Source organism: Lissotriton vulgaris, chromosome 5 (assembly GCF_964263255.1).
Source record: "Lissotriton vulgaris chromosome 5, aLisVul1.2, whole genome shotgun sequence".
Taxonomy (NCBI): Eukaryota; Metazoa; Chordata; class Amphibia; order Caudata; family Salamandridae; genus Lissotriton; species Lissotriton vulgaris.
The window spans coordinates 197,996,931-198,019,443 of record NC_141693.1 but is presented as its reverse complement, the minus strand read 5'-3'; the positions used below and the strand labels follow the sequence as shown (position 1 = coordinate 198,019,443).

The 22,513-nt window shown below is 48.7% G+C and overlaps 1 protein-coding gene across 1 annotated transcript in view; it reads left to right on the top strand.

Moving 5' to 3' along the window:
• The window catches only part of LOC147710467 (acid-sensing ion channel 1A-like), a 191,626-nt gene that overhangs the window by 71,194 nt on the left and 97,919 nt on the right, over window positions 1-22,513 (top strand). The window contains exon 6 of the mRNA XM_086919357.1: window positions 2,240-2,360. Coding sequence (XP_086775483.1) covers window positions 2,240-2,360 — 121 coding nt within the window. The remainder of the gene's footprint in view (window positions 1-2,239; window positions 2,361-22,513) is intronic.

Sequence of the window (22,513 nt, the reverse complement as noted above, 5' to 3'; positions counted from 1 at the left end):
GGTGGTCCTCCTGTATGTCAAACCCTTGGCTCCCCGCTCTATTTATAATTGAGTAAAATGCTCAGTTATGGTTAGGGGAGGTTCCGCTGGCTTCCACAAGAGTAATCCCTGACCCAGCAGCAGTCTACCTGCCACTGGACTGCTGCGTCCCAGTGACTGTTGCCCTTGCCCCCCTGAGAGACAGACAGCCGTCACGTTTTATTTTTGCCCTTGTTCACGATGTGAGGTGCAGGGAAAAGCCTTCCCCCACTCTTGGGCCATTTACTTTTTTGTTCAGAGCAAACAAACTCTTGCTTTGTGAGTTTGTGTTCTCTGTACAAAAAAGGTTTGCTAAACTGGTGTTTTAAACATGGCGCCTGCCTGGCAAGCTTCACTGCTGTGAAGTGAGCCCCTTCACAGCAGCTCCCTTTGCAGCAGAGAGACCAGCAGCAGGAAGGTGGGGGACTCCAAATGCGGTGGACAGTCCTCTGGCAGGGGCCTGGTGTTAATGACTTCTGGCAAGATGGTGGGACAGCGGACCGTCGCCAAAGCCGAAATGAGGCACTAACAATTGTGTGGATTGCAAAAACAAAGATTAAACAACTCAGTTTCCGAAATGCCTTTTCGTTGGTACATTTCTCTGCTCATCCGTTGCTGTAATAACCCCCCCCCCCCTAGCCCCATAGAACAATTCTACTGGCAAGACCACAAAGCTATGAGTTACATCAGCTCCACATGAGATGAAAGTTGTTTAAAGCTTCACAATTCTTGTCTCATTTTCAGTTCACAGGCCTACCTGACATACGTTTAGCTCCCACTCACAACAGAAATGTTCTCTTTAACCTCACATTGTTTTGTCTGTTTTCTCCAACCTCAGTGCTACTTTAACTTTTTATTTATTTTGATACCTTTCCAAATACATAGGCTGTCCCTTCCCTAGATCTTTTAAAAAGTTAAGAAGAAAAAATCTGGAATCTTTCCGAAGGAATTGTGTTTGGGGAAAATGCACATGTATAAGATGCCAATTTCGAACATAGTAAGGATATGGAAGAATTTTTATTTTTTGCTTGGAAATGTTTTGAGAAGTTCCTGAATCTTACCCTTCGTGAAGTTTCCAGTTTTACTTAGATTACTGCAATGGCCTTCTACTAGGAGCTAATGAAGGGCAGTTTAAAAAGCTACAAGTCATTCAAAATACGGCTGCAAGGGCAGTCCTTAATGCTCCTCCCAGGACTCCCTCTCTTCCGCTGCTGAGTAAGCTCCACTGGTTACCAGTGAAGAAGCGAGTGCAGTTTAAGACCCTGTGCACTATTCATAAAAGTGTGATAGGTGAAGGCCCAAAATATCTCGCCAAAATCTTCCAGCCATATGCCCCTGGGCGAACCCTGCGCTCTGGTAACCTGCAGTTTCTGCAGGTGCCTAGAATAAAAAAGTCCAGACAAGGAGGCCGCGCACTGGCCCATATGGGACCAAAGCTCTGGAATTCTTTACCCCTCGAGATGAGATCACTCACCAGCCATCTGACTTTTCGAAAGATCTTAAAAACGCATCTATTTTCCAGCAACTGATCTCTCCTTGATAAACTGTACCATCTTATCTGATCACGGACCATCTGGAGCTATGTTCTTACTGGCAAAGCGCGGAGATACCCCTCCGGGGGTCTATTCAGGCGCTATAGAAGAATATAAATAAATAAATAAATAAATGTATGCTGTACATGTTCCATAAGGTTACTCTCTGTGATATAAAAAGACAGAAGTTCATAATGTTGTAAATTCACGTTTTTCAAACAAAAAGGCAAAGCATACATTCTCGCAGCCTTAGCCAAGCTGCAAAATCCTTCATTGAACATTGTGATAGTTGCAACAACGAAAAAAAGAAAATAGAGCACCCCTTTAAATATGAGTGGGCAAAGGGGTGCGGTATTCAACTGATATGGTAAATACATCATAATATGAATTTTGTTCTGTAAAATAAGGAATGTATTGTTTTCAGCACCAAATCCCCAATGTATTGCATTATGTTGTATGTTTTCAACTGGTATGTTTTAGCATGCTATTCTCCAAGCATAAATTGCAGTGGGGAAGAATTGGGGAGGGGGGGCAAGGGTGGAGTGATTACAGTAGTACTTGGTATTCTGGTCCTCGCACACACAATTATTTGGACAAGGACTTGACCTTACAAGTCGATTTATAGAAAGGGCTTGACATGTAAGATATCTCAGAGCGCATATTAATACCTGGTTTTCCTTTCTCCTAAGGCCTGTAAGAGGACGTGTGCTCAAACGAGTATCATGGAGCACTGCGGTTGCACCCACTGGGAGTTTGCAGCGCCCAAGGAGCCAGCCTACCCAAAGTGTAACCTCAGCCTCGCAGGAGTCAGTAAGTCATTGTAGGACACTGTAACATGCTCACCACAGGTTGTACACAGTGCCATGAGGTGCAGGACATTGACAACACATTGTTTCATGATGGAGAAATTTAGACATCTCTGCGGGTACCTCACCTGTGAGGTGTTTGATCAGAATGTCGAAGAGAAATAATAGTCTGACAGAAATATATCGTAGCTGCGGTTTCATGCACTATACCTATGTGATTCTTGTCTTTCCTTAGGTGACTTCTCAGTTTTCTCAAATATTCTATTTAGATTATCATATATTTAGCAATGTGTCGATTTTCTCTACTTCCTGTACTGCCAACGCTCTCGTCTGTTTGAAATAGCACAGAACAAAAAAATATATATATTACTTCTTTAAAGCTGCTGTTATCTGTGGATTGTTAATCCTTAACTTGAATAAACATTGGAAGACCATTTGTTTGTTATCCCCCATCTTTGCAGCCAGTTCTCCACCTGCAAATTTCACAAGGTTATACCTGCCGAAATCTGCACAGGCAAAAAAACCGGTGTGCCGCACACCTTGGAACAGAGGGACAGTGAGAAAGTCACCATCCTGGGAGCGATGTAGTAAAGCCACCCCCACTCCCATTTCCTGTGGTTGTCCTCGCTTTCATCTTCCTCTGAGAGCTACTCACTATTCAGATGCCCTGTGCTCGTTTACAGCTACATCATTGTATAGGAAACTTCTTGCAGGTGTTTCATTTATAAGCTTGTCTCTCTGACGGTACTTAAACGTCATATACAATATAATGTGTTCCTGTTTTTTTATAACATTTGATTGTTCCAATTTCTCAACCGTCAACTTTCTGCTTGAATGAGCGTAAGTACCCTCTCATACATTTATTCTTAGAACTGTACACTCGTCCCATCATCCAAGCCCTTTCCTCCAGGAAACACCTTTCTTTCTTGGACATAGTGGGGCAGACCTTAAAGTCGTGTTTGCAGACCTCTCTTTATATTATCAGGCCAGGGTAAAACATAATCTCCTCTCAATCTGAGACTAACAAATCTTGTTTAGACCCCGTGCAACCCTTTTTTTTCTATTTATTTATGGTGGCCAATTTGTCACCAACCACTAGATGTAGAAATGGGAATAAACAGCAGTAGTATGTCTAAGTATCAGAAAAACGTGGTAATAAATACAATCGTAGAAATGCTTACCAGGTGCAGTACTATTGACTTCCACTAGATGGTAGCCCACGCACTCTTCAAATGCTTCTGTTTTTTTAAGGTCTCGCCTACGCAGCGCGCATGCGTTGCAGAGGAGAGGACTTCAAAACGTGCATGTGTTGCATTGCTTTCTATTGCAACGCATGGACGTTTGGCGATCTCCTGCGGGAAGCCAGCGCCACCATATGTTGCGCCCGCTCCCGCGAGGCAAACACTGGGGAGCCAGCAGGACGCGCAGGGCCATCTGCCTGGTGTCCGGTTTCCTTCAGGGGGGAACCTCATATGCAGACCTGGAGTCCGCTCCACTACTCACTGTTTGCGCCCGAATCTGCCACCGGGTCCGACTGCTAAGGACCACCAAAAGCAATGGGGCAGGGACCAGGGCCTGCCTCCACCTGTGTTCCAGTCCTCGTCAGCCCCCTAGCACGGCTGCGGTCCCCGAAGTTGCCGGCAGCACTCTGATCACCAACCTGGGACCAAACACGCCCCTCCAGGGTCCCGCAGCTTACAGAAAGCCGACACAGCACCCGTCCGCTTAGGATTCGTTCGCGTTGCGGCTCAGCGGGCGGGGCAGTCGTGCAGAATATAGAAAAAACAATTAATTAATTATATGCCAGCAACAGGTCAGATGCCACGGTTTATCGTCGGCATGAAAAACAGCACCGCAGACATTCAGTCAGAGCGAAGATATAGCAAGAACCCAGTGCACAGTAGCATAAACAACAGGGTCTAATTTCTGAACACTTACCTGTGGCGGTAGGGAGCCGTGGGGGGAGCAGCCAGGAAGGACCCTTCGCCCGCCCAGCCGTGAGGGAAACGGCCAACGCGACACGAACCCAGGGATGCTCCTGGCCAAACCGAGCGCCAGGAACCACAGTTCCCAGCAGCCCCGGCACCTGGCGCGCTCGTGACGCTCCCGCTGCGCCTGGAGGCGCCTCAAGAACGCGGAGCGCCGAGCGTGCCTGGGGGCATTTCTGAACACTTACCTGTGGCGGTAGGGAGCCGTGGGGGGAGCAGCCAGGAAGAACCCTTCGCCCGCCCAGCCGTGAGGGAAACGGCCAACGCGACACGAACCCAGGGACGCTCCTGGCCAAACCGAGCGCCAGGAACCACAGTTCCCAGCAGCCCCGGCACCTTGTGCGCTCGTGACGCTCCCGCTGCGCCTGGAGGCGCCTCAAGAACGCGGAGCGCCGAGCGTGCCTGGGGGCATTTCTGAACACTTACCTGTGGCGGTAGGGAGCCGTGGGGGGAGCAGCCAGGAAGGACCCTTCGCCCGCCCAGCCGTGAGGGAAACGGCCAACGCGACACGAACCCAGGGACGCTCCTGGCCAAACCGAGTGCCAGGAACCACAGTTCCCAGCAGCCCCGGCACCTGGCGCGCTCGTGACGCTCCCGCTGCGCCTGGAGGCGCCTCAAGAACGCGGAGCGCCGAGCGTGCCTGGGGGCATTTCTGAACACTTACCTGTGGCAGTAGGGAGCCGTGGGGGGAGCAGCCAGGAAGGACCCTTCGCCCGCCCAGCCGTGAGAGAAACGGCCAACGCGACACAACCCAGGGACGCTCCTGGCCAAACCGAGCGCCAGGAACCACAGTTCCCAGCAGCCCCGGCACCTGGCGCGCTCGTGACGCTCCCGCTGCGCCTGGAGGCGCCTCAAGAACGCGGAGCGCCGAGCGTGCCTGGGGGCATTTCTGAACACTTACCTGTGGCGGTAGGGAGCCGTGGGGGGAGCAGCCAGGAAGGACCCTTCGCCCGCCCAGCCGTGAGGGAAACGGCCAACGCGACACGAACCCAGGGACGCTCCTGGCCAAACCGAGCGCCAGGAACCACAGTTCCCAGCAGCCCCGGCACCTGGCGCGCTCGTGACGCTCCCGCTGCGCCTGGAGGCGCCTCAAGAACGCGGAACACCTCCAGCCCCGCGGGACGCGCGCGGGACGGCGCCGGGCTAAGCCCGGGCAAAGGGCGGGCCCTCTGTGGCCCTCAGAGGCACAAGGAGGACGGGACGGGCCACCACACTTGGCTCCATCACAGAAGCAGGTACAGAAAACATCTAACCCTTTTTGCTTCCTATTGTCATTTGTCCCTGACCCGTCCAGTTTCTATTTTGGAGCTCTTGTAGTCCTAAAAATATGTCTTTCTGGGAGGACCTGAATGCCTTGTGTGGCACTAACTACGCCCCTATCATATCAACTCCACCCACATCTGGCAGGAATATTGACCTTATAAACAGCTCTCCCCAGGAACTACCTTTATTGCCTGTAATGATTCCCACCCAAGCTAACACGCTGCCCCAGGCCCTAATCACCAAAATGAACATTGAGGAGATTCCTGCTAATGTTGATCAAATGTCCTGTAGCCCCTCATCACCCCCCGCTATTTCAACTGTTTCTACGCCACAGAAGGTGGGGGCCACATCAAATGATTTTGCTTCCCCCTTCCAATCCACCCTATTGGCCCACATTGAACGATTGCTGAATGCGGCCCTAGCACCCCTGGTCACAAAAATTCAGGACCTGGGAGAAAGGTTGTCCAGCGTGGAAAAAATAGTACAAAGGATTAATCCTTCAAATGTAAACACTGCTTATACGCCTTCCACCAACCATGAGAAACCAGACACAGCCGCTAACTCTGGAAGAGCACCTCTGTTCAACCTGCATTATACACTCCAGTCTCAAAACTGAGGAGTCACCGCACTCTTAAAAAGGCCTTTGAGGCAGAGTATGTCAGTGTGATTTTGAAGCAAATCTCACTCTATCCCAATCTCATGGGGTGATCCTCAAAAGCCCCTGCTTAGGACTGCAGGCGCAGTTCTCAATTCTGATAGGTTTGGCTCGCTTGAGGAAAAACTCCATCCTTCCAGAATGCACTGCCAATGGGAAGGAGCCAAGCAGTCATTCTTACCCAGATAATCTGAATATATTATGGCCCATCACCAGCAAGATTTGGATTTCCAGATATAAACAGCTAATAACTTTCCCTGATTCCATTCAGGAAAATAAGTTGCTGTCAAAAACAGAAACTTGTCAATTTCAATAGAAACATTTTTTTAGTGTGGTACAATGACATGCTGTCAAGTCTCAAATGTGTGCAGTTTCTGCTTTAATTGTTGTCACATGGTATTTAAAACCTAGACAGCGTTTCCATTAATCTCTTGTAGCTCAGATATTGAATTGCAGGCATGATCGTGAATCTGGACTTTGATTCGATAAAGTAGCGCCCATTAAAGCTGGTTCTAGCTAGGAAGTCATTTTTAGATTTGATCTCAATAGTTCAGTGCCATTTACATGGCAACCATTGTGCAGGTGTTTTCCTTGAAACAACTCCTGGCATGTCAACAGCTGATACAGGTCTTTGCTAAGTAAGTCAAGAACTCTTGTCATGCACTACTTAGTAAAACAAGCATTGGAAATGCAATAGGTCTCGCATTAGGAAAGTTTGAGCTATTGGTCTTATAAATTACATTTCTTTTATTTATGTGTTTGTTAAAATAACTAAATTAATAGCTCTGTCATTTACAATGCCAATAGTTATAACTTTCGCAAATGTGACACCTATAGCATTTGTAATGCAACATGTTTTTTATTTAAGTGACTTAGATGTATTAATATTACAAATAACAATGGCTTTTATTATTTTTGTTAAATTAATTGTTAAATAATTTATTTAATTTGTAATGGCAATAGCTTAAACTTTGTAAATAACTTTTGTGAAGATTATATTCAGTGTTTTTTATTGTGACGAAAATCCAAGAACAGATGTGAAATATTAACATCTTTTTTGTGATTTGTAATAAAGCTTGAAAGCTTGAAATCAGCTTGAAACAGTGTCACGTGTCGTGAACTGAGGGCTGTAACTCACTGTGTAATGCACTATGTAAAGGCGACCACAAAATACAGAAACTGTGAATTGAACTTTACAGGAAATGGGAGCCGAACAATGGGGAGAGGGAGGGCGGGTGATTTATGCTTCCAGATTATGAGGTGGAAGTGCTCTGGCGACTAGACCGCCCCCTCCCCACAGTTGCAAGTCAAACTTGAGCGAAGAGAAGAACATGCAGTGTTGCAGATCCTGAGCTAACTTTTGTTTACCTTTGTCAGTGGCAGTGTAATCCCTGTCATAAAGATTACATGTTGTTTTTTATTTATTATTTACTTTGTGTTTCAGCCTGCCGCTAGTTGTGCTAGTTGTGCTAGTTGTGTGCGTGTGTGTCTGAGTGGGAGTATTCATGTGAGTGTGAGTGTGTGTGCATGTGTGTGTGTGTCTGTCTGAGTGTGCATGTGGGTGTGTGTATGTGAGTGCATGCATGTGAGTCTGTTTGCAAGTGCATGCATGTGTGTGTCTGTGTGTGAGTGCGTGCGTGTGTGTCTGTGTGTGTGAAGAATTCTCTCATGCTGTATTTTGAGAAAGCTTTTGTGTATGCTGTCTATGTTTGTAAGTGCTGCGTTTAAAAAACAAGACGGAGGGAAGGCAGAGAAGGGGAGGAGAAATGCGACACGGCGGGCAGGGGAGGGGGCGGAGTGGGTAAAAAAAAACAAGACGGAGGGAAGGCAGAGAAGGGGAGGGGGGAGGAGATATGCGACACGGCGGGCAGGGGAGGGGGCGGTGCGGGGAGAGCCAAAATTACACACGTTTAAAAAACAATGAGTGCTCTTGTGAATGCAACTAGCAGTCTCAGTTTAGAATCCCAGCGGAGTGAGCTCAGCCCATCCTCCTTCTGAGGTCGATAACTTGCCGGGCTACTTGGCAATAATCTTCAGTATACTAAGTCTTACTTCTTATTTCACTCATTTCTTTTGAGGTGACCTACACCTCTGTATACGAGATAGAACAGGATGTGAAGGCACAAACGGTGTCCACCCATGTGGGTGCTATACGATCCTAGCCTTCCCATCATGCTTCCTGGCTTTACCAAACCAACTGAAAGCCGGCAGTTAGTTCGTAATAAGTATGATGAGGATGAGTAGGATTAAGTATAATAAAGATTAGCGGGAAATAACCAGTGCATTTGTTCCATGTCCCGCATCCCTGTCATTACATTTGAGGAACACCAACGCCATGCTGGTCTTGAAGTCAGAAAGAACACTATTGTTAGGCGACACGACTTTAATTAGAGCAGTAAACCAAAAAAGAATACATTAAGAGAACTCAAAACACTCTGACCCAAAGAACTATTGCCAGTTCCAACACTTGAATACAGAAGTGTCTATCTAACAAAAGTGTGAGATGAAATCAAAGGGGCCGCTCAACAAACCTCTGTCAAAGTAACCCCTGGTGCATCAGCCCAAGAAAGTGCAACACCCCTAGTAGACTGGTTAACCTCCAGAAATGAAATGTCCAATCAAAAAATAAGCAATGGCAGATAGTAGAATGGATCTGTCTACTGAGAAACACTGAAGCTTTACGACCTTGACCACAACCTCCAAATGTCACAAATAAATGATCTAAGTAGATAGACGATGCTCTTTATACAACTAATAAGTGTAACAACTAGTCTTCCCTAGAAGAAAAAGAAGGAAACTTAATCTCCTGATCGGTATAAGCCGTAGAAGCAACCATAGGAAGGACATCAAAGTCCAGTTTCAACATCATACCATCTTCTAAAACTCTAAGGAAATGAGATTTCCAGAAAACTGCACTGAGCTCGCCAATTCTCCTAGCATAGGTGGACTACAACGTTTAAAGTTAAGAAACTAATTTTACCAAGTTCACGGTCTCCAAAGGACAAACCCGAAGACATTTAAGAACCAGAGGTAAATTCCTAAGTGGTAAAGAAGGACACACCAAAGGCCTACAAATGGAAAGTCCATTCAGAAGTCTAAAACAAAGGCCGTCCTCATTACCATGAATCCCCCAAGGCTCAGGAAAAGTTCTAATTGCTTACCCTAAGGATAGCAACCTTTAGATTCTCCTCAAACCCTTCATATACAAATTGAAGAATAAAATAAATATTACAGTCAACAGGACACATAGGTTGTGCCAAAAGTTCTTCCAGTATTTAGAGTAGGGATTCAGAGTAGAAGGGCATCTAAACCTCTGAAAAGCCTCAGCTAAGTGGTCTAAAGCCCAACTCTCTCAACCTCCAAACAGATATAGACAGCAGTGGAAGAGAAAGACACCCTGGTGCTCGAATAAATGTTAAATGTCGTATTCTTGTAAAGCGCACAGCTGCCCCAGCAAAGGGGCTTCCCGGCGCTGTATACCGCTGGGGAACCCATCCTGGCTTTCCCTGTGAGATGGTCCCTCCTGGGTATCTCCAAGGTGAAGACAAGCATCCCCGGCACTGATGGGGCGTTAGTAGAGATTAAGCAAGCTATTGCCCAGAGTTGCTGAGTGGGACCCATGGTTGGAGTAGGCACCTAGGCGAGAATTATCGAGTCCGCTGACCATGGCCCAAGACCCTGCCGCGTCGGGAATCGAACCCTGGTCCCAGGTCGACCTCTGCTTCCGGGTATGCCGCCTCTAACCAGTGAGCCACACCACTCTACGAATAGGTAAAGAAGATAATTTAATTCTCCAGGGAAGAGCAGACACGGATTGCAGAAGCAGCAGAAACTCAGTCCTGCGAACCCATTATCACATTCGCTACTCCCTCCTGAGTTCTCAGAAGATGAGGGATTAGTGGAAAAGGAAGAAAGACATAAAAAAGCCAAGGGGGCCAAGCTGTAGAGAGCAGCTACTCCAAAAGCCCCTGAAACAGAAAACTGAGAGCTGAATATGGGAAGTTGAGTGTTTTCCAAGAGGCAAAGAGGTCTAGAAATGTTCTCCTGAATGTTATGCATATGTTCTGAAGATTATCACAGAGATATCTTGTGAGGTAAGGAGTAACCTGCCTAGATAATCTACTGTCACATTGTCTTTACTTCTGATTCGTACAGCCTTCACATGCAGGAGAAGATGCTCTGACAATTTTCAAGGCTACCATATTGAGGGTTTTTTATCTGGTGCTACCCTGTATATTTATGTAAGGAAGGGAGTCGCCAGATTGTCAGTCTTAATCAGAACATCCTTTTATAGAAAGGGGTGACACTGGATTAAGGCATGCTGCTCCCCATACAGTTCCCTCCATTGTAAAGAGCTCTGCCTCTCCTGTTAGGACCACCAGCTCCGGATGGACATGTCCATCAAGGCTGCACATCAATCTTTTGCACTGGCATCCACGGCTACCGCTCTTTATTAGTGTATTCTGATAGAGCCACCGGTGAAGGATGATGGGAATGTTGAGGAATAGCTCGAATTTTCTCCCCGAATATCATAGAAGCAGATCTCCAATGTGAATCAGTAGTCTGATATACCGTCTTAGCCAAAGAACTAGGAACATGCAAAACACCATATGTTCCTTTGCCCTAGGAGATGGCGTGTGATTCCATGACAATAATCAGGAAAGCGCCAACTTCAGTTTCACCGCACTCTCGGACAGAAAACACACAACTCCAATATTTATTCTGAAATATGCTCCTATGAGAATTCGCTAACAGCTTGAAGACGTTTCACTTCCTTCTCCCTTGATGAAGCATGAAGAAGCCAGTCGACTACATTAGAGAAAGTTTTCCAGCTGCTCAAATGCAATGATACCACTATGGACTCTATCATCTTTGTAAAGACTACTAGAGAAGATCTGATGCCAAAGGGCAGGACCTGGAAATGATAAGGATTTCACCAGAGACAGGAAAAACAGAAATCTTTGATGGCAAACTATATAGGAATGTGAAAGTAAGCATCCATTTAGATCTAGAGTTACCATGAACACGCTATCTGGGGCTAATAGTATGATCCTCTATAAGGTTCCATCTTGAAAGGTATAGGTAGGATTACAGCCGGTAGAAATGGGAATAAACAGCAGTAGTATGTCTAAGTATCAGAAAAACGTGGTAATAAAGACAATCATAGAAATGCTTACCAGGTGCAGTACTATTAACTTTCACTAGATGGTAGCCCACGCACCCTTCAAATGCTTCTGTTTTTTTAAGGTCTCGCCTACGCAGCGCGCATGCGCTGTAGAGGAGAGGACTTCATGTAATTGATCAGCTTTTTTCAAAAACGTGCATGTGTTGCATTGCTTTCTATTGCAACTCATGCACATTTGGCGATCTCCTGTGGGAAGCCAGCGCCACCATATGTTGCGCCCGCTCCCATGAGGGAAACACTGGGGAGCCAGCAGGACGCGCAGGGCCATCTGTCTGGTGTCAGGTTTCCTTCAGGGGGGAATGGAGACCTGGAGTCCGCTCAACTACTCACTGTTTGCGCCCGAATCTGCCACCGGGTCCGACTGCTAAAGACCACCAAAAGCAATGGGGCAGGGACCAGGGCCTGCCTCAACCCGTGTTCCAGTCCTCGTCAGCCCCCTAGCACGGCTGTGGTCCCCGTTGTTGCCCGGCAGCACTCTGATCACCAACCTGGGACCAAACACGCCCCTCCAGGATCCCGCAGCTTACAGAGAGCCGACACAGCACCCGTCCGCTTAGGCTTCGTTCGCGTTGCGGCTCAGTGGGGGGGGAGGCAGTCGTGCAGAGTATAGAAAAAACAATGAATTATTTATATGCCAGCAACAGGTCAGATGCCACGGTTTATCGTCGGCATCAAAAACAGCACCGCAGACATTCAGTCAGTGCGAAGATATAGCAAGAACCCAGTGCACAGTAGCATAAACAACAGGGTCTAATATTCTGCAAAGTCGATGTCTACCATTTATGCAGAGGAGAGCATGCTTGATAGCGTTTATCTTTAAAGGGGGTGTTTTCCATCAAAGAGTCACTACAACAGAGATAGTTTTCAAATAAAGGTCGCAACGCAGGATCATCCATTGGGTACTGTCAACGAAGGTATTGAGGGTACATGCTTGGATTCCTGCTTGGGCAACCAATCATGCTTTAATTGATGACTCCACTCAGGGATTGATGGGGAAGTAAATACGGCGTTACTGAGACCTACTCCGACTCTCACTCTCTACCAACGCCAAGAGTGATGTCAGCCATCCATTACCAAGATTGCTCTAGTTGTTAACTTTCCCTCTCTGTTGGGATATGGCTACAAAGTTGACTTTGTTGATATCATTCTGAGAAGATATATGGTCGAGCAGGAGGAGTAGGAATAAATAACGAAACGTGTCAGTCAATTCTTAAAACAATTTTTCAAGTCGTGTCAGTTATCTGTGGTTTTCTTATTCTAAAAAGCTCAATTCTTCCATTTGCAATTAATTCCTCTGTTACTTGCACCCCTGAAGACTATGGTACAGCGCGCAATTGCACATTTACTGGTCTGTTTAGGTAAAGTGTTTTCTGAGGTGAAACAACCCTCCTTTCCCATAACCGCTCTCAAAATGTAGGGCTGTTTGGAGGCATTTTCATAACGTGTTCGCAAACGTCAACTTTAAAAAAAAAATAGTTTCATAAGTCAATTTTGGGTGGGAAACGCCTTTGGGAATGTCAACAAAGTTTGTGCTCCCAAGATTCCCAGCAGTCACCCCTCTTCCGGCAACTCCAGTGCTCTCCCCTGTTTCCCAAACATTCCAGTGGCATTCCAGACATTTGGTGGACTTTCCACATTTGTGAATTTCGCTGTCCACATACATTTCCTCGTGCACCTCGGACTGACAGCTATTCAGAGAATCCGTACGATAGTGCATAGAGACCCCGCATCGAAAAGTAGAGGCTGATTTGGAGTTTGGTGGATGGGTTATTCGCACAAATGCGACGGATATATCCGCTCCGCCCTATTACAGATGTCTAACAGAGTAACCTATCCGCCAAACTGTAAATCAAGCCCTTGGTTACTACAGTTTCACAAGTACAGAACTCATTTACAAAAAGTTGTCTTCTTTGGGTTACTTAGCTATGCATGTGAGACAGTCTCAAGCTGTGTTATATTTCTTATAAGGTTTACCAACATTATCTTCCTGTATTTAATCCACAATAACACGGTCATCAGTTTCCCAATAAAAGCAGCTCTGCATGCTTGCCTTCTGGACCTTACCACATCAGAAGAAGACGAGATCGGCTTGAAAGGACAGCCAAGATCCCATCAGCTTTACTTTTGGAAATGTCGTTTTCCATCCTGTTCATGTGTGTTTTTATCTGCCACAATGCTTTATTGTTTAGGAAGTGTAGTATCGTCTGTCTCACCAGCGCCATCAAAGCTAGTTCATTAAAGTTAATAGTGTTTGCCTTACAAAGGATCTTTTATCACAGAAACACACTTAAAAAGTGAACCCTTGGTTAGATTTCCAACAGGAAATGCATCAAATAGATGTAATATCATGAGCTATCTGGAATATGTCTTTTAATTATTCGGGAGAATGCATTTAAAAATTATATTCGTCATCTCCCAAAGAGGTTTCATTATGCGTGAAGGTAAATGCAGTAGGATGGATTAAGCATCATGTGGAGGTGACTATGTCTACAGTAAATTGATTTCATTTATCCAGCATGAGCCTAACATTCTTGTGGGAAGGTTATTTGAGAGAATTGTTCCGATGGACTCACTTAAAGGAAAATGGGTTGCGTTTAAAAAAAAAAAAAAAAGACAAGTTTTCTTTTGATGTTTTAAAAGCAGTCAGTGGATGGGACCACTGCCTGCTCTTAAAAAACGTTTTTACTACCATTCCTACAGGGGAAGGTATCAGTGGGACCACTTCCCATTTGCGACTGGGTTACCACCTACTTGAAGTAGGTGGTAAAATGTGAATGTTTTGCAGCCGCATTCACAGTCACAAAACATTCATACATACCATTAGGATTTGCTATTTGGAAGGGACGCCCTAAACACGCCCCTTCCAAATACTGAATCGCAAACTCCTTTTGCGATTCGGTAACAGGTTACCAAATCGCAAAATAAGTTTTGATACATGTAAAAAGCCTTTTTTGCGTTCGCAAGCAGGCCGATTCTGTGAATCGACTCATTTGCAAACGCAAATTTGGTTGATACATGTGGCCCATTGTGACTTCATCAGCACTCTACTTGGGAGTGCCACTAGTAGACGTTTGCCTAGCTGCAATAGGGACTAACATCACACATTCACGAAACACTGGGGCATATTATCAAGACAGGAGATAAAATTATCGCCGCTTTATCGGCAGAAAACTGCAGATAAAGCGGCGATAATGGTCTTGATAATACGCTCTCTGGGATTCCAATCGAAGGCCATGTTAGATGTCTTCACATCTAACATGGGCTTCGATTGGAATTCCATAGAGCACATTATCAAGCCCATTATCGCCGCTTTATCGGCAGTTTTCTGCCGATAAAGCGGCAATAATTTTATTTCCTGTCTTGATAATACGCCCCACTATTCTTTAGTACCAGTTGCCGATATCTATTTCCACTTTTTGCTAGATATCTGACGTGTGAAGACTTCTGGGATATTGTCATATTTACTTGGAAAACACCACAGCTGCATGATTGTACTTTTATATTAGCACTGACCGCTAGTTAGCTTAAAGCCCACCTGCTCAGTGCTCAAACAAGTTTTAAATCAAATGTGAGGAAACGTAAATGAAATTAAAGGACTTTTTTTTCATATAACACCTTACATTTATATAGGTCCTGTCTATAAGCTCAAATGGATTTTAAAGAAGGAATGTGTGGCAGAAGATGCCAGTTTTCTGACTGCTTACTGACTGGTAAAAGTCATCACTTCCATCCTATTCGGTTTTTGAGTCTCTGTAGGTTATGCTCTTGGTACATCGGAAGAAAGATTGCTGAATTGGCACATGCAGTGACCTACTATCTATAACGTTATTATGCTAAATGCTCCTTTATTTCTGGTCTAACCTAGTCTATAATGTACCCCATATTTCTTCCAGTCCTTTTCCTGGCCATGATGTAATACTCAGTGCCTTAATTTCGTTATTGCCAAAATCTTGGGCCTATAATTCTTGGGCCTATCGTCAATAAAGCACCACACTATACAACAAGTATTTGCAATGCAATAGGTCTCGCATTTACGCGAAATAGACTATTAGCTTAGGAACAAGAGCACGTATTACATTATTCGGAAATTAGGACTCCCAAAAATATGGTTCCAGTACTGCAAGACGAAAGTCAGGTTAAACTTTGATGGGCTCCACCACAGAACCCATATTCTGCTCACTGCAAATGCCCAATAAAGAGTTAAACCTCAAAACAAAATGCTTACTCAAGCTGGAAGGTGGTGACGTTTCGCTGGGTTTTACTTCCCGATTTGTCTTTAATTCAAGAAAGATATTTTATTCCTTGCTGGAATCGATGGTAACCTGAAATCTTAAAATAAGACACTTGGTCACTAGTCCAACCAGGATTAGTGGGGAATTAGTATAGGGAAATATGAAATTAATTTGAGCGGTGGACATGTGAGTCTGTTAGTTGTGTGTATGCATGTTTATCCCCAAGACATCCACAGAGTACTCGAAGTGCTCTTCTGCCCGGTCACCAGTGCAGGTTAGTATGCCCGGCAATTAAAGACAATCTGATTGTAGTAACCATCTAACAAATGCTAATTATAAGAATAAGAATAAATAATTCAAGTACTAGTCAGACACTAATAATAACCAGGAGACCTATCCTAAGAGAGCTACAAAACTCTCCCAAAAACATCTCCACGGAGTTTCCTCATAAACTTGAAAGTTGGTTCTGATTCATCCTCAGACCTCTAGCAAAGCACCTCCACCCTGACCTACACACAAATGTCATTACCGAGACAAGCAGAGACCTTTCACCACTGGTGTGGTTAGTCACAATATGCGCTTGTATACAAGACCAGACACAGCCGCTAACTCTGGAAGAGCACCTCTGTTCAACCTGCATTATACACTCCAGTCTCAAAACTGAGGAGTCACTGCACTCTTAAAAAGGCCTTTGAGGCAAAGTATTTCAGCGTGATTTTGAAGCAAATCTCACTCTATCCAAATATCATGGGGTGATCCTTAAAAGCCCCTGCTTGGGACTGCAGGCCCAGTTCTCAATTCTGATTGGTTTGGCTCGCTTGAGGAAAAACTCCATCCTTCCAGATTGCACTGCCAATGGGAAGGAGCCAAGCAGTCATTATCTGAATATATATGTCCCATCACCAGCAAGATTTGGATTTCCAGATATAAACAGCTAATAACTTTCCCTGATGCCATTCAGGAAAATAAGTTACTGTCAAAAAACAGAAACTTGTTAATTTCAATAGAAACATTTTTTTAGTGTGGTACAATGCCATGCTGTCAAGCCTCAAATGTGTGCAGTTTCTGCTTCAATTGTGGTCACATGGTATTTAAAACCTAGACAGCGTTTACATTCATCTATTGTGTTGGACAGGCCACATGACGGGCCGCTCTCCCCCGGCTCGACCAGGCCCGAGCCCAGTCACGCAAGCACCACACACCACCATTGCACGTCCTACGTCCCCTCAGGGACCCCTGCCCTCGAACATGATAACCTCGTGGGTCCGATCCACTGCCGGCCCATGCGCCCAGCCCGGGCCGCCATCTTGGACACTTCGCCACGAGGCCGCCTGGCCCCTGATCGACCTCAACCCTGGGCCTAGCCCGGCCTCAGACATTCCGGCACCACCCTCCACCCAGGAGGTGAGCGGGCTACTTGGCAAGTCAATGGGAGAAAGAGGTGCCGATGGCTCTCCCCCGCCCAGTGCCGCTCGCCCATCGCCTCCCCGGGCGCTGGCTCCACCCCCCTGCTGGGTGTCTGGACTCCCTCATCCCGGACCCCCCGACCTCCAAGTGCGAGGGTCCGGACATCAAAGCACGTCAGCCCTATAACTGGGGCAGCTCCGGAGCAGGAAGGCAGTTGTATCTTGGAGTCGAGAGACGAAAGAAGAACTCATCCTGGACGGACTACTGGCGCTGCCGTAGCTCTGTCCTGTGCACCATCATCCTGCCTGTTGGCGCTGCCACAGCCGTCGTAACCTTCATCCTTCACCGTCGTCCGGATCTGCTGGCGAGGCCGCGGACCGTTGTAACCGTCATCTGCATCGGGACCTGCTTGGCTCCTCCACGGCCCGTCGACCATCCTTCATCCATCTCGGGACCTGCTTGGCTCCTCCACGGCCCGATCAGCAAACACGCCGAGCTCGAGGATTGAGAGCTATTGAACTCATTGGTAACTAAGACTGTCCCGCTACCCTTTTCCTCATCCAGAGATCAGAACCGAGGGGACCCCTGAGTCCAGACCTCCTTGTATTATATCACCGTAACCTAAGAATTGCATATAAAGTCTCGTTAACCTTCAATCTTGTGTGGTGTCCGTCTGTGGGGGGGAAGTTACTTATCTGTACAGTCGTTGGAGACGGCTCTCCCTGGAGACCTCTCCCCGTAATCTCGGCCGACCCTCCCGGTCCGTCTAACATTGGTGGCCAGCGGCGCGATCCGAATCACCGCATAACGTACAGAGAGTAGCTCACCCCACAACGAACAACAATGTCGACTAAAGAGAGCGGATCAACTGAGAAGTTCCAAATGGAAAAACTAGAGGAATACAGCCATCGTGAACTAAAGCAGTTCTGCATCGAACTAGGTATCGCTACCACCGGACTAAGCACCAAAGATGATTTCAAGCATGCCCTAGAATCTTGGGCAGAGACCGGGGATGTCGAAGCCCCTGAGCAAAGCACCGCGAAAAATACCAACACGGCCCCTGAGGGCCAAAGAACCAGTCTCTCGCAAGACGAGATCCAAGAAAGAGAAAAAGCCCGACTACACGAACTCGAAATGGCCCGACTCAAGATGGACATAGAACTCAAATTGGCCGAGCAAAAAATAAACTTAGAGCACCTTCGCCTCCGAGAAGAAAGAGAGGAGAAACAGAGGCAAAGGGAGCTCGAGGAAAAAAGACTAACGTACGAGCACGAACGGAACCTAGCCGAGATCAACCTGCGCAAACAAAATAAAGAGCTAGGGGTGCCCGACAGACCGTCCACCCCAGGGACCACGGAGAAAAAAGTGCACATCCCCAAGGATGTGGTCCGAGAATATTTTCGAGAAGACGACATCCAGCAATGGTTTAAGGCCTATGAAATCGCGATGACTGCGCACCGGATCGATAGAGCCGACTGGGGAGCCGGCTTATGGGGCAAATTCCTCAATGAGGGCCGAGATACTCTGTTACAGCTCCCAGACCACCAGATGACCTCCTACGACCATATGAAAGCGGCCCTCCTCACCCGCTATGGCCTCACGCCCGAGATGTACCGCCAGAGGTTCCGAGACTGCACACGCATTCCAGGTACAACTTGGGTGGACTATGTAACGTACTTTAGCCGAGCCTTCGAAGGCTGGATCAGAGGGAACAACGTCACGACCTACGAGCAGCTGTTCAATCTGATGGTATGGGAGCACCTGTCCAACAATTGCTTCATTGAACTGCGCCAACATCTCCTCGACAGCAAGTTAACCGATCCCCGGCAGCTCGCAGCCGAAGCTGACCGGTGGGAGATCACCAGAGTGGGCCGGAATGGGTCCTACGAGCAGAACAGGAACAACAATGGTCACCACCGATCCAGAGGAGGAGGAGGGGGCCAAGGACGAGGAAGAGACAACACTCCGGCCACCCCCACTACCAGCACCACCCCCCCGGCCAACCGGGGCAGCACCCCGGCGCGACCGGGGTACAGAGCCAATGTTACATGTCACCGATGCCAACGAGTCGGCCACTATGCAAACGACCCAAGCTGCCCGCAGTATCAGAGTCCAAAACCCCGCCATGTGGCCGCCGCGGCACTAGGGGAGGAACAGATCTCCGAGGAACAAGAAACAGACGAGCAAGAGTATCAAGAGTGGGAGCCAGCCGCCATGACTCTCGCGTGCTTAGGGGGAAGAGACATGGTCCCGCGGGTCCCCCTACCCGCTAACACCCAGAAGTACAGCCAATGGGTGAGCATCAATGGACAACGGGCCGAAGCCCTTCGAGACACCGGGGCTAGTGTGACGGCCGTCCGCTGCCATCTGGTGACTCCAGAACAATACCTACCGAACATTCTCTGCCCTGTGCGATCAGCCGACAACTCGGAGAGTCTGTGTCGGATGGCCTGCGTCCCCTTTGAATGGGGAGGGGTCTCCGGCATGTTGAAGGTAACGGTCCGAGACGACGCCCCCGTGGACTGCCTTCTCGGAAATGATCTGGAAAGCTCCCCGTGGGCAGCCGTGGAGCGAAAAGAACACTTGGGGATGTTGGGCGTCCCGGACTGGGCGTGTGTCACCACCCGGTCCATGGCCGCCCGGGCCAACCATCACCCGGAAGAACCAGAATGGCCGGCGCCACCGCCTCCGGTCGCCCCCGCCGAGACCCCCGACCATGGCACCCCACTCGAACTTGCTCAACCTTCCGACCTCGCTAATCTTGACCAGTGGGCTCAAGAAGGGGGACCCACACAAGAACAATTTCGTCAGGAACAGAAGACCTGCCCCTCCCTTGAGGGACTCCGACAACAAGCGCTCGCCCAAAGCGCAGGGGACACCTCCGGAACTCATTGGGTCTACTGGGACAATGATCTATTATACAGCGAGCAACGAATCGCCGAGCTGGGGGCCAATCGAGTACTAGTGGTGCCCCTCCGCTTTAGAGACTTCCTGCTAAATCTGGCCCACGATGTCCCCCTGGCAGGGCACCTGGGACAAGATAAAACCTACAGCCGCCTAGTGACCCACTTCTTCTGGCCCAAGATGAGAAACGATGTGCACCAGCATTGCCGATCTTGCCCCACGTGCCAAGCCAGTGGGAAGAGCGGCCGCAAATTAAAGGCCCCCCTGCAACCCTTTCCAGTAGTCACGACCCCATTTGAGAGGGTCGGGATAGACATTGTGGGACCCCTGGACCCGCGTACAAGACAAGGCCATCGCTTCATCCTGGTACTAGTGGACCACGCCACCCGCTACCCTGAGGCTATTCCTCTCCGGACCGTGACAGCCCCAGTGGTCGGCCGGGCCCTGATGGGGATCTTCTCCCGGGTGGGGTTCCCCCGAGAAGTCGTCAGTGACAGAGGCACGAACTTTATTTCTAAATATATGAAGTCCCTCTGGCAACAGTGTGGGGTCACCTACCGCTTCACGACCCCCTATCACCCCCAAGGAAACGGACTTGTTGAGCGGTTCAATCGCACGCTAAAAGGGATGATCGGGGGATTGGAAGAGCCCCTCCGTCGCCAGTGGGATGTGCTGCTACCGTGCCTCCTCTTCGCCTACCGGGAGGTCCCACAGAAATCCTTAGGCTTCAGCCCCTTCGAACTGCTCTATGGGCACCCAGTGCGGGGGCCGCTCAGCCTGATCAAAGAAGGCTGGGAGATGCCTCCGGCAAAGAACCCTCCAGATGTCTTCCGGTACCTCCTCACCCTCCGCAACCAGTCCCGGCGGTTCAGAGACCTAGCAAAAGCCAACCTAGAGGCCAGTCAAGAGGACATGAAAAAATGGTATGACCAGAACGCCTCATCCATCGAATTCGAGCCGGGGCAACAGGTCTGGGTAATGTCCCCCACAGAGCCGTGCGCTCTCCAAGACAAATGGACGGGACCCTTCAAGGTAATCGAACGCAAAGGTCCTGCCACCTATCTGATCGATATGGAGTCCTCCCGGAACCCACTCCGAGTCCTCCACACCAACAGACTGAAGCCCCACTTTGCACGAACAGAACTCAGCCTACTGATGGCCACGGACAATGGGGTTGAAGACGACTCCGAGCCTCTCCCTGACCTCTTGCGGACCCAGGAGCAAGACGGCTCCGTGGATGGGGTCCGACTCTCGGAGACCCTCTCCGGAGAACAACGCCAAGAGTGCCAAGCCCTCCTATCACGGTTCGCCAGTCTGTTCTCCCTCACCCCAGGTGTCACTTCCTGGTGTGTGCACGATGTGGACACCGGAGACAGCCCTCCTATCCGCCACCGGGCCTACCGCGTACCTGATCGGGTACGGGCCTGCATCCAGGCGGAAGTGGCTAAGATGCTCACACTCGGGGTCATCGAGCCCTCAGACAGTCCATGGGCCAGCCCGGTCGTACTGGTCCCCAAAGCAGCCGCCCCCGGAACCACACCGGAACTCCGGTTCTGTGTCGACTACCGGGGCCTGAATGAGGTCACCAGAGCGGACGCACACCCCATCCCCCGGGCGGATGAACTGGTCGACCGAATGGGCGCTGCCCGCTACCTCAGCATCTTCGACCTGACGGCAGGGTATTGGCAGATCGGCCTCACACCCCGAGCACAAGAACGTTCTGCCTTCTCCACCCCCGATGGCCACTATCATTTTACGGTCATGCCCTTCGGCATGAAGAATGCCCCAGCGACTTTCCAATGGCTCGTCAACCAGGTCCTGGCGGGGCTCGAAGAGTTCAGCGCCGCCTACCTGGACGACATCGCTGTGTACAGCCACCAGTGGACCGAGCACCTCCACCACCTCCAGGCAGTGCTGCAAGCCCTTCAGCGAGCTGGCCTTACGATCAAGGCTAGCAAATGCCAAATTGGACAAGGGTCAGTGACCTACCTCGGACACCAGGTGGGAAGCGGCCTAGTAGCCCCTCTACAGCTGAAAATTGCCGCCATCCAGAACTGGCAACCCCCTATCACTCAAACTGAGGTGCGAGCCTTCCTGGGCCTCACGGGCTACTACCGAAGGTTCGTGAAAGACTATGGTACCATCGTGGGGCCCCTCACCGAACTCACGTCAAAAAATCAGCCCAAGAAGGTGAACTGGACCCCAGAATGTCAAGCGGCCTTCGAACAATTAAAGGCCGCCATGTGTTCCGCTCCTGTGCTCCAGGCCCCAGACTACAGCCGGGAGTTCGTCGTCCAGACAGACGCCTCCGACCAGGGCATTGGGGCGGTCCTATCCCAAGTGAACACCGAAGGCCTTGATCAACCGGTGGCCTTCATCAGTCGGAGCCTCCTACCACGGGAACAACGCTGGAGCACCATAGAGAGGGAAGCCTTCGCTGTGGTATGGGCCCTCAAGAAGCTCCGGCCCTACCTTTTTGGCACCCACTTTCGGGTGCAGACTGACCACCGACCCCTGCAGTGG